The sequence below is a fragment of the Triticum aestivum genome, chromosome 1D (assembly GCF_018294505.1).
Source record: "Triticum aestivum cultivar Chinese Spring chromosome 1D, IWGSC CS RefSeq v2.1, whole genome shotgun sequence".
In the NCBI taxonomy this organism is placed as follows: domain Eukaryota; kingdom Viridiplantae; phylum Streptophyta; class Magnoliopsida; order Poales; family Poaceae; genus Triticum; species Triticum aestivum.
In genome coordinates this window covers 498,284,641-498,297,892 of record NC_057796.1, presented here as the reverse complement: position 1 = coordinate 498,297,892, position 13,252 = coordinate 498,284,641, and the positions used below count along the sequence as shown (strand labels likewise).

At 44.3% G+C, this 13,252-nt stretch overlaps 1 protein-coding gene across 1 annotated transcript; it reads left to right on the top strand.

Moving 5' to 3' along the window:
• The first annotated feature begins 1,340 nt into the window (after positions 1–1,340).
• Positions 1,341–12,297, top strand: LOC123161746 (histone deacetylase HDT2-like). Its single transcript, XM_044579548.1, has 7 exons — positions 1,341–1,428; positions 1,557–1,759; positions 2,024–2,108; positions 5,666–5,679; positions 11,830–11,908; positions 12,009–12,132; positions 12,237–12,297. The coding sequence occupies exons 1-7, from the start codon at positions 1,341–1,343 to the stop codon at positions 12,295–12,297; spliced, it is 654 nt and encodes a 217-aa protein (XP_044435483.1).
• Positions 12,298–13,252: the final 955 nt, after the last annotated feature.

Genomic DNA, 13,252 nt, shown 5'->3' with positions numbered 1-13,252 from the left:
TGATCTTGTCTCTCTCAGGAATGGAGTCCCTCCCTTGCATCAACTAGAAACAAATCTCTCCTGACATTTCTGTTAAAGAAAATGTAATCTGTACCAGCTTTACGACGCATCAGCATGAAATTTGTACCATGAACAAACACCATATTTCTTTACGACGCATCAGCATGAAATTTGTACCATGAACAAACACTATATTTCTTTCTTTATAGCATAGCAACAAACTCTGAAACTCTATACAAGCTGAGCAATTCTTTCTTTCTTTCTTTCTTTATACTAGCATGCATGCATGCATGCAATCAATCTGTACCATGAACAAATGTAGCCGCTGACTAACCATACAACAAACTCTGAAACTCTGTTCCAAATCAAGTCACAAACCATACACACACACACACACACACACACACACACACACACACACACACTGTTCCAAATCTGAAACTAGTCTGAAATTGTTAATTTCTCAACCTATATGACAGCCAACACATCTTGTGTGTTTCTCGCACTTATTACTACCGATGCGGATCTTCAACTACAATCAAGAGGGACCATTCAGTCTGAACCAAAACAAAAACATTTTTCTTCGCATCATGGGCAGACAGTACCACAGGGAAATCAAAACTAACTAGAGTTGTACATATGAACATAGCACAAAGGTGATAACAGATTGTGAACCATACGCACGCCCCCAAAAGCCAGACTTTTTATCTCACTTTCACAAGGATCAAAACCCCTCCCTAGGCGGAGACTGTGACCCAAATCAATGCATCAAGGGCGGCAGAGATCGATTACATACCGTAGGCCGAGCCGGAGGAAACCGCGAGGACGTGGCTCCATCCAGCATAGATCACCTCCCGGGCGACCACCAATGCGTCTGCGTCAAGACCGAGAACACCAACAACCGAAGACCAAGGGACAGAGGGACATGATGGAGGGGCAAAGGATAAATCTCCATCACTTCATACACAAGATTTTCCACTCAGGGATCTTATGATTTAACTGACAAGCTCAATGCTACTGTATTAAACAAGGGCAACTGTCTGTGGCAGATTACACTAGAGACTTTGAGGATTTGATGGCATAAATTCAGGAAGAAACACCTCAACTCTGGTTTGTCAGGTGTTATGTTAATGGACTAAGAGAGGGGATTAAATTCCAAGTCACAACTCACAAACCACAAACCATTACAGATGCTTATTGCCTAGCTAGAGAAACTGATCCTCCCAAAAAGTTTAGTGTGCCCTATAACAATTTTTAAGTAGTACACATATACATGTCTTGTGGAGTACTATGCTACTTGAGTCTTGTTTCCTTGACCTGCCTTTTCCCCTGCTTCCACAATGGATTTTGATTCCGAGGATGAGTCTGAGGAGGAGGAGGAGGAGGAGGAGGAAGACAAGATCATTCCAGCACTCACCAAGGAAAATGGTATGCACATTTCTCCTCTGCTTCTAGTTCGTGCTTCCTTAATGCATTTGCACACCTCTCTTGGATGGGACATCAGGGGAAATTGAGAGTTGACCCTTGACAATGTATTTTTGTTCTTCCTTTTCAAGGCAAACCTGAAGCCAAGAAGCAGAAGAAGCAGGTTAAGATTGACACTGCTGCACCTTCAAAGTCTAAGGCTGCTGCCAAGGATGTGGGAAAATCTAACAAGGATGATGACAGCGATGATGATGATGATGATGACAGGGATGAGGACGACAGCGAAGATGACTCTGGTGATGATGAAGCATTGATTCCCATGGAGGATGATTCTGTGAGTTAATTTAATTGACACCCCATAATTTGTTTATGTTATATGGCCTGGTCTGGATTTGTGTAGATTGATTTCTTGACTGAAACTGTCATCACCTATTATGGTAGATATGCATATAGATTGATGCTTGACTGAAATTGTTAGTCGCCTATTATGGTATACATGCATATGAATTGATGCCTGGCTGAAATTGTTAATCTACCTATTATTGTAGATTTGTATTGATTTATGCTTGACTGAAGCTGCTGTCACATATTATTGTAGGATGATAGTGAGGACGGTGACGATTCCTCTGATGATAGTGAGGATAGCTCTGATGAGGAGGAAGAAGAAACACCCACCCAAGGTAGTATGATCGTTCTTGATGTCGATGTTTTCCCTCTTCATGCATAGTTTGTTATCTGACACCCAACATTATGCTGCTATTCAGAAGCAAGAGACTGGGAAGAAGTGTTGGGGAACGCGACAGAAAAATAAAATTTTCGGTATAGCGAGCACGCCCAGGACCACTATGGAGACTGCATACAAGGTTTGATCTGATCCATACCGACTCGAAGCGCAGCGGAAGAAGAGTCGGTGGAGATCGTCGGTGCAGATCCCCGCAGCTAGGATTTACAACCTCCCAACCGCGAGGACGTACTCCCTCTCCGGACAGCCCTTCGGGAGGCGGTCGGACAGTCCCCCGGACAATGTCGCGGACAGCCCTTCAGGAAGACCCTCGAAACTCGGATGGTAACTCGGACAGCCCTTCGGGAGGACACTCGAACAGCCCCTCGGGCAAAAGATCGAAACTACAATCTCTCTATGGGGTTGCACACATACGGTGTCAGCTATTCGGCAGGGCTTCGTCGTCCAGAACTAGTTCCTGCCGGAACCCAGACAGCCTTTCGGCTCTACGAAACTATTTCGCTGGGAGGGAGAGAGAAGCCAGACAAGTCATGGCATGTGTATGAGAGCAAGGGATGATCTTTGGGCAGCCTCCTCACCTCCTATTTATAGGAAAACCAAGGGGTAGGGTGCCTTCACAAATTACCAAAACCCCCCATGCATTAGGTCACACATGAGGGTGTTATGGGCAAAATGGGAGGCCAAGTGGAGCTCCATGGAGCACCACCATGTGTGGCCGTCCAAACCCTTGCCCCCCCCATGAGGGGCTTCCTTGGCCCCCAAGACCTTCTAGAAGCCTTTTCACAAAAGCCCTAAAAGGTGGCTTTCCAAAAAATATCCATAAAGCTGATTTTCACTATTCAAGACGACATTTTTCAGCGTCTGTTCGAACTAAAAATATTTATGTGGGCTTAGAACATTTTCAGTACCCACTAAAATAATTTTCAACGCGTTCCGAAACAATTCTGGTTTAGTGATTTTCATCTGCGAAACGCATCTGAAGTGGCTCCGGCAGCTCCGGAACATTTCCTGTTTTTATCCCGGAAAATTCCAAAAAGTTTCCAGAATGATTCTGGCACCCTCCAAGAATTATCAGGCATGTGCCGAAACCAATTTTACTTAATAGAATATCCCGAAACAACTTTTCGGTTTCACCGAAACTCATCCGATGACCTCTCTCTGCGAAACTTTTCCGCTGTCCGAAACTTTTACGGTGTCCGAAACTTTTTTGATGATTTTCTCTCAGACTCCCTATCTAGTATTCAGCAGATAGATGACCCTTAAGCGTGTGACCCTATAGGTTCGGTGAAGTATAGACATGACCCGGAACCCCTTCCGATCAATGATCAACATCGGAGCCGTGGACACCCATATTGACCCCTATACCCACACGAATAAATATTCGAGTGAACCTCCAGTTGCAGTGAGCTATTCCCGTTGCTTCGCGATATGTCACAAACACCCGAGGTGAGATTTATTGCATCCCCGTGGACGAACAATTTGTCCATCATGCAAGTTACCTCGTTGCCGGTTTTGTTCTCTTTTCTCGTTTCCGTGTTCCGGCATCCCAGTGATCAAATCACAAGGTGTCTGGCCAGACGATGATGGATACCGTAACACCGAGAGGGCCCGAGTATATCTCTCCATCGTCGGAGGAGCAAATCCCAATCTTGAGCTATCTCATCACTTACCATACTTTTCCATGAACCCGTAAGCCGCCGTAATAGCCACCCAGTTACGGATGACGTTTAACAAACCCCAAAGTTCACGAAGCAAGTACGAAGGAACTTAATACTCTCATGGTCTAAGGAATTATGCAAACATTAACTTCCTTGTGTTATTAACCATTTAACTTGTGATGAAAGAATCTCATAGCATAACATCAATTTGGGTCGATTCAACACAAGTGTTCTACCAACAAAGTGCCCTCAAAAATTGCTGGCATAGACATGCCCATGATCAGGAAAACAGGATCATCATGCAATACTTGAGCCAGTCTTAGAGGCATGTCTGGGAATATATTTTACCGTTTATTTTACCACACGTGCACATGAGTTTCCCTTCGAGCCTCGTGGATATTGTAGACTCGAGAATCATTGCAGTTATAGCATGGAACATAAACATTCATTACAAACCAGGAGATACAAAATAACTGTTATTTACTGCCTCTAGGGCATATCTCCTATAGACTCCCACTTGCACTAGAGTCGTAATCCAGTTACATGGCTTCCCTAACACCAATGGCTATCCGGTGCTGCTCATGCTTTGCTCGTGGTAGAGGCTTTGTCATCGGGTCTGGCACGTTCAGATCCATGTGAACTTTGCGTACTTTCACTAAACCTGCTTCGACGTGATGTCGAATGAGTTTATATTTGCGTTCAATATGTCTTGTCTTATGGTGCGAACATGGCTCCCTTGCCTGAGCCACGGCGCCACTATTATCACAATAGATCTCCACCGGGTCTTGGGCACTAGGAACCACACCAAGGTCTTCAAGAAATTGCTTGATCCATACCGCCTCCTTGGAGGCTTCTGAAGCAGCAACATATTCCGCCTCCGTCGTAGAATCCGCCACAATCTTTTGTTTGGAACTTTTCCAATCCACTGCGCCACCGTTCAATATGAAAACATAGCTTGATTGCGATTTGAAGTCATCTGGGTCAGTCATGAAGCCTGCATCAGTGTAACCACTTACAATGAGCTCTTCATCACCTCCGTACACAAGGAGTAAATCCTTGGTCCTTCTGAGGTACTTAAGAATACCCTTCACTGCGGCCTAGTGTTCCAATCCTGGATCACTTTGGTACCGGCTGCTAACACTTAGCGCATAGGAAACATCCGGTCTTGTACATAGCATGGCATACATAATAGAACCAACTGCCGAGGCATATGGAACATCATTCATTTGTACTCGCTCATCGAGAGTCCGAGGACACCGATTCTTGCAAAGCACTGTGCCAGGTGACATGGGGAGAAGGCCCTTTTTGCAGTTCTCCATGTTGAACCTTTTCAACACCTTGTCAATGTACGTGCTTTGTCTAAGCGCTATCAGGCGTTTTGATCTATCTCTATAGATTCTGATGCCCAATACATATGCCGCTTCGCCTAAGTCTTTCACTGAAAAACTCTTCTTCAATGAGTCTTTTATTTCGCTAAGGAAATTCACGTCATTTCCAATCAATAATATGTCATCCACATACAAGATTAGAAATGCTTTTGCGCTCCCACTAAACTTCTTGTAAACACAAGATTCTTCGTCATTCCTGATGAAGCCAAACTCTTTGACTACATCAAAACAAATGTTCCAGCTCCTTGACGCTTGCTTCAGTCCATAAATGGCTTTCTGAAGTTTGCATACCTTTCCAGCATCCTTATGAATGACAAAACCTTCTGGCTGTGTCATGTATACATCCTCTTTGAGGTTTCCATTTAGGAAAGCCGTTTTGACATCCATCTGCCATATTTCATAATCGAAATAAGCAGCAATTGCTAGTAATATCCGAACAGACCTAAGCATAGCTACGGGCGAGAAAGTCTCGTCATAGTCCACTCTTGGAACTTGTGTGAACCCTTTCGCGACAAGTCTAGCTTTGTGGATAGTAATGTTACCATCCGCATCCGTCTTCCTTTTGAAAATCCATTTACAACCAATCGGCTTTACGCCTTCTGGAAGTTCTTCCAAGTTCCAAACTTGGTTTTCGTACATGGATTCCATTTCGGATTTCATGGCCTTGTGCCATTCCTTTGAGCTGGGCCCTGCCATCGCTTCCCTGTAGTGCGCAGGTTCATCGTCTTCAAGAATGAAGATTTCGTTATGAAACCACTCAGGTGGCTGGATAGCCCTACCTGATCTGCGCGGTTCAGTTACAACTTTGTCTGAAGTCTCCGCATCACATGCGACAACTTCCGGCTCGGTTGTAGGGATAATTAGCGGAATTTCTTCTAGTTCCTTAGCCATATCAACGGTTGCCGAAGATTCACTAATCTCATTAAGTTGTACTGTCCTCCCACTTAATTCTTTTGCGAGAAACTCTTTCTCGAGAAAGACTCCGTTTTTAGCGACAAACACTTTGCACTCAGAGGGTTGGTAGAAGAAATACCCAATGGTTTCCTTGAGATAACCTACAAAGTTACATTTGTCTGATCTGGGATCGAGTTTGCTCGGTTGTAAACGTTTTACATAAGCTTCACAACCCCAAACTTTGAGATGCGACAAATTGGGTTTCTTCCCATGCCATAACTCGTATGGTGTCATCTCAACAGATTTAGACGGTGCTCTATTTAATGTGTGAGCGGCAGTGAGTAGTGCGTGACCCCAAAAAGATATCGGAAGATCCATAAGAGACATCATCGACCTTACCATGTCCAACAAGGTTCGGTTACATCGTTCCGATACTCCGTTTCTCTGTGGAGTTCCGGGAGGCGTAAGCTGTGAAACGATTCCACGGTCACTCAGATGTTGGCCAAACTCATGACTAAGATATTGGCCTCCGCGATCAGACTGCAGAAACTTAATCTTTTTGTCATGATGATTCTACCTCATTCTGAAATTCTTTGAACTTTTCAAAGGTTTCCGACTTATGCTTCATCAAGTAGATATAGCCATACCGACTTAAATCATCAGTAAAAGTCACGAAGTAAAAATACCCACCCTGTGCGGCCGTGTTCATCGGACCACATACATCACTATGTATTATTTCCAATAATTCACCCGCCTGTTCAGGATGACCCGTGAACTGCGTCTTGGTCATTTTCCCCATCAGACAAGCTTCACATGTGTCGAATGATTCAAAATCAAAGGACGACAAAACTCCATTTGACTGGAGTTTTTGCATGCGTTTCTTTCCGATGTGGCCAAGTCGACAGTGCCACAAGTAAGTGGTGGTGGTATTAGCCTTCTTAAGGCGTTTAGCATTCACGTTAAAGACATCATTTACACATTCAAGATTTAGTATGAAAAGGCCCCCAACAATAGGTGCAAATCCATAAAACATATCCTTACAATAAAGTGAACAACCATTGTTCTCAGACTTGTACGAATACCCATCGTGCACTAAACATGATCCGGAGATAATGTTTCTACACAATGCTGGAACAAGATAACAGTTACTAAGTTCCAAAATAAATCCCGAAGGGAGACGTAGAGGCATAATGCCGATGGCTTGAGCGGCGATCCCAGCGCCGTTCCCGACCCGCATCACGACCTCATTCTTTGCCAGCCCGCGCACCTTCTGAAGTCCCTGTATCGAGTTGCAAATGTGAGCAACCGATCCGGTATCAAATACCCAAGACTTAGAATTTTCGCTAGCAAGCAAAATGTCAATGACATTAACTTGTATAACAATTATACCTTTTCCGGTTTTCCCGAACTTCTTATCTTCCAGATACTTCTTGTAGTTTCTCTTCCAGTGTCCCGTGCCCTTGCAGTAGAAGCACTCAATTTCATTCTTGGCTCCACCCTTAGAGTTGCTTTGGGAGCCGGTCTTACCGGCGCCCTTGCCCTTCTTTGGCTTGCCTTTCTTCTTTTTGAAACTGGCGGTTTTATTCACAAGCAACACTTGCTTGCGATTTTTCCGCAGTCCTCCTTCTGTAGTTTTCAACATGGCAAGCACCTCTTCCGGTGTCTTCTCCATCCCAGTCATGTTGTAGTTCAAGACAAAACCATCGTAAGACGGGGGGAGTGAAGAAAGCAACATGTCCATCATATGGCCAGGTGGAAGTGGAAATTCCAAGGCTTTAAGCCTTTCAGCATAGCCAATCATTTTGACCACGTGTTCGCCAACTGAACTACCCTCAGCCATCTTGCATTCCATCAAAGCCTTCATGATATCAAATCGTTCAGACTTTGCGGTTTCCTTGTACAGAGCATCCAATTCCCGGATCATATCAATGGGTTTATGGAATTCAAAACGTTTTTGAAGCTCTGGACTCATGCAAGCTAGCATGAGGCACTGCACTAAGTTGTAATCATCATCCTTAGTGGCCCAGACATTTTGTACATCTTCCGGGGCCTCTGCCGCGGGTTTAGCTGGAAGATCATGCTATAGCACATACAATTTCTTAGCCCTCCTGAGGACAATCCTCAGGTCGCGGACCCAGTCTGCAAGTTGTTTCCAGTCGCAGCTAACTTCTCTTTCTCTAACATCGGGCCTAAGTTGAACGCGGTGTTGCGAGCCATTTGATCTACAACGGAAAACACAAGTTTCACTTAGACTTTGTTTATAATGAAAATGCACTAGTGAATAAACAATTTTATTCCAAAGTGCGCTCCCACTCAAATCAATATCTCTCAAAATTGATTATGAGTGATACAAGACCCACATTTTGATTCAACGCCATTGATGTGGACATCACTGATGACGAGAATTTCAATTGGTAGGCAAACTTGCCGATCACATCTCCATGTGACTCTTGTTCATCTTTCGATGGGTGTGTTCCGAGCTCAGGAGGATCCTGCCTGAATGTCAAAGACAACCAAGTGATCTTGCTGCGAGGTCTGACCTCACCCGCCTCATTCCTCTCGATTCGTTCGTACCCATGTGGACATGGCGCACCCCGAAAAGATACGAATTACAGACGGTGCTACACTTGGGTGAACACTAACTACTTTGATATTTTGAAGTGAGAGATCACCCTAATAAAAGGCGACTACCGCGCAATCAAGAAGGGTGCATTAAGAGGGATAAACATCTTAGGCAATTCATAATAGCATGATATGGTATAGCCCCTTCTGACGGAGAAGTCTTTCATTTCTTCGTCTTCGGCATTCGCGTCGGTGTTTACCTTCGCGAAGATTGCCACCACCTTGTCGATGCACCAGATAATATTCCTATCTCCATAGCGTATAAAATTAATGCATTACTTAAGGTTGACACACAGGTCATTAAAGTGCAATCATATGGCTCCAGCCATGATGCCGAATCATGACATGCAGGTCATGTTAATTACATTATATAGTCATCTCATACATAATCAAATTGAATATGAGCTTGCTATACCACATCACATGCAAAACATCCTGCAAAACCAAGTTAGACGCCTCTAATTGGTTTATGCAAAATTTTATTTTACGTGGCTTCTAAGGTTTTGACTTAAACCGCAGCTACCAATGTTTATCATCAAGTATGATTATTCAAGTCGCTAGATTAACTTTGCGGGGTGTATGAAGCACTAGATAATAAAATCTCGAACCCCATACTAAACTTCGTCATACGCATGACCCCCGTGCAGATCATATCTGCATTGCCCTTTTGTCTGCGCAATTTCATCTTTCTCTCAACTATGGTGGAACCCAAAGAACTGATAGCACTTCGTTGATCAATCAGGATCACAGATTGCCAGAACTTTGTGAACTTCCATCATGCCGTTTCAAGATCAGAAATACGCAAATTCTAGGGAAGCAACAAGAACATCGGGTAACAGATTTCATTTTCCACCCGCATAAATAATTTTCAGCAATAGATCTCATCTACTCCAAAATTATATTATGCAATACCCATACATCTCCATGTATTCTAGATCATAACCTGCATCTACGCATAGCACGGCTCTTGATGCCACTGTTGGGGAACGCGACAGAAAATAAAATTATCGGTATAGCGAGCACACCCAGGACCACTATGGAGACTGCATATAAGGTTTGATCTGATCCGTACCGACTCGAAGCGCAGCGGAAGAAGAGTCAGTGGAGATCGTCAGTGCAGATCCCCGCAGCTAGGATTTACAACCTCCCAACCGTGAGGATGTACTCCCTCTCCGGACAGCCCTTCGGGAGGCGGTCGGACAGTCCCCGGACGATGTCGCGGACAGCCCTTCGGGAAGACCCTCGAAACTCGGATGGTAACTCGGACAGCCCTTCGGGAGGACATTCGAACAACCCCTCGGGCAAAAGATCGAAACTACAATCTCTCTATGGGGTTGCACACATATGGTGTCAGCTATCCGCCAGGGCTTCGCCGTCCAGAACTAGTTCCTGCCGGAACCCAGACAGCCTTTCGGCTCTACGAAACTATTTCGCTGGGAGGGAGAGAGAAGCCAGACAAGTCATGGCATGTGTATGAGAGCAAGGGATGATCTTTGGGCAGCCCCCTCACCTCCTATTTATAGGAAAACCAAGGGGTAGGGTGCCTCCACAAATTACCAAAAAAACCCCCATGCATTAGGTCACACATGAGGGTGTTATGGGCAAAATGGGAGGCCAAGTGGAGCTCCATGGAGCACCACCATGTGTGGCCGTCCAAACCCTTGGGGGCCCCCATGAGCGGCTTCCTTGGCCCCCAAGACCTTCTAGAAGCCTTTTCACAAAAGCCCTAAAAGGTGGCTTCCCAAAAAATATCCATAAAGCTGATTTTCACTATTCACGACGACATTTTTCAGCGTCCGTTCGAACTGAAAATATTTATGTGGGCTTAGAACATTTCCAATACCCACTAAAATAATTTTAAACGCATTCCGAAACAATTCCGGTTTAGTGATTTTCATCTGGGAAACGCATCTGAAGTGGCTCCGGCAGCTCCGGAACATTTCCTGTTTTTATCCCGAAAATTTCCAAAAAGTTTCCAGAATGATTCTGGCACCCTCCAAGAATTATCAGGCATGTGCCAAAACCAATTTGACTTAATAGAATATCCCGAAGCAACTTTTCAGTTTCACCGAAACTCATCCGACTCTCTGCGGAACTTTTCCGCTGTCCGAAACTTTTACGGTGTCCGAAACTTTTTCGGTGATTTTGTCTCAGACTCCCTATCTAGTATTCAGCAGATAGATGACCCTTAAGCATGTGACCCTATAGGTTCGGTGAAGTATAGACATGACTCGGAACCCCTTCCGATCAATGATCAAATCGGAGCCGTGGACACCCATATTGACCCCTATACCCACAAGAATAAATATTCGAGTGAACCTCCAGTTGCAGTGAGCTATTCCTGTTGCTTCGTGATATGTCACAAACACCCGAGGTGAGATTTATTGCATCCCCGTGGACGAACAATTTGTCCATCATGCAAGTTACCTCGTTACCGGTTTTGTTCTCTTTTCTCGTTTCCGTGTTCCGGCATCCCAGTGATCAAATCACAAGGTGTCTGGCCAGACGATGATGGATACCGTATAACACCGAGAGGGCCCGAGTATATCTCTCCATCGTCGGAGGAGCAAATCCAAATCTTGAGCTATCTTGCTACTTGCCATACTTTTCCGTGAACCCGTAAGCCGCCGTAATAGCCACCCAGTTATGGATGACGTTTAACAAACCCCGAAGTTCACGAAGCAAGTACGAAGGAACTTGATACTCTCATGGTCTAAGGAATTATGCAAACATTAACTTCCCTGTGTTATTAACCATTTAACTTGTGATGAAAGAATCTCATAGCATAACATCAATTTGGGTCTATTCAACACAAGTGTTCTACCAACAAAGTGCCCTCAAAACTTGCGGGCATAGACATGCCCATGATCAGGAAAACAGGATCATCATGCAATACTTGAGCCAGTCTTAGAGGCATGACTGGGAATATATTTTACCGTTTATTTTACCACACGTGCACATGAGTTTCCCTCCGAGCCTCGTGGATATTGTAGACTCGAGAATTATTGCAGTTATAGCATGGAACATAAACATTCATTACAAACCAGGAGATACAAAATAACTGTTATTACTGCCTCTAGGGCATATCTCCTACAAGAAGAGGCTGGCTGGAAGCGCGCTGAAGACCCTTGTTACTGACAAGAATGCCAAGATTGCAACACCGTCAGGGCAGAAGACAAGTATAACATTGTGTGATATCAATTAGCCTTGCAATGAATGTGAGCAGCCCGATATGCTGTGGCCTTGTTGTTTGCTAATAATGATGCCCTTTGTTTGCAGGTGACAAGAAGGAGGTTGTCCATGTGGCGACTTTGCACCCGGCCAAGAAGGCAGGCAAGACCCCAGCAACCAGCGACAAGTCACCCAAGTCTGGAGGGTCGGTCGCGTGCAAGTCATGCAGCAAGTAAGAAGTCTTTCTCTTGTGCTATTTCTGTTTGTACAGTATAAGATGACTGTGGATTCCAGTGTTGCTAACATGGTGAATCTCTCTTGATTGATGTCGCGCAGGACATTCAACAGTGAGGGTGCTCTAGCTTCGCACTCGAAGGCCAAGCATGAGGCCAAGTAAGAGGAGAGGAGGATGTTGGCTCCAGTTACTATTATTTTGATCTGTCTGCCCTATGAGATTATTATTACCATTATGCTGCTGTGTTAGGCTATCTACTTATGTATCTTATGTTGTCGTACGTGTTCCCTACCTACCTACCTATCCTGATCCTGATGGAAGGGAAGGGAAGGGAGAAACCGTTGAGCTGTTAGTGTTGAGTTGTTGAATCGAACAAAGCTGCTGTGATTCGGAATTGGAATTGGAATTGGTTGGTGGAATGCTATGGTCATCATGGTTTTGAATGAATGAATGAATCCTGTGTGGTTTGGGATGCAATGCATTTCATTTTTTAGCTTGTCAATTGGTGTTTTTGAACTGGGGTGCAGTTGTTTCATATGGAGGTGAAATGTTGGAAAATCTTTTGCAGAAAAATGCAACAAGTTATAGTTATTAATCCTGTCTAATATGGGACATCCAAGTAGCATACATTTTTTTCAAATTAAAATTGGTATTTATACTGTGCAAATGGAAAAATGAAGAAATGCTTAAGCTGGCCAGTAGAGTAGGTGGCCACCGCTGCAGGAGAAAAACATTCAGTAGTAGCAATCATCTAAACTAAGATAGTAGGAGTAATAATCAAAAGTAAAGAGCCTATAAAGTTCATACATGAAGATAGGTTTGGCAGCCAGTTGATCGACCTACTAAATTTGGCACAGTCGGCATTGAGATGTTCAAAATTATTATAAGGCCAGGAGGATTGCTTCCTCTTGTTGTAGTAGCACTAGTTTCTCCCTCATCTACATCTAGAGCCTTTTCCTCTGGCTGATCCTTTCCTTCCCCCTCCTAGGCTAGGCTAGATAGATGTAGTTGATCTTCTCTCTCTCTCTCTCTCTCAGGAATGGTGCATCAACTAGTAACAAATCTTGGGTGACATTTCTGGCAAGCAATATAATGGACATTTGAAACATGCATGCAT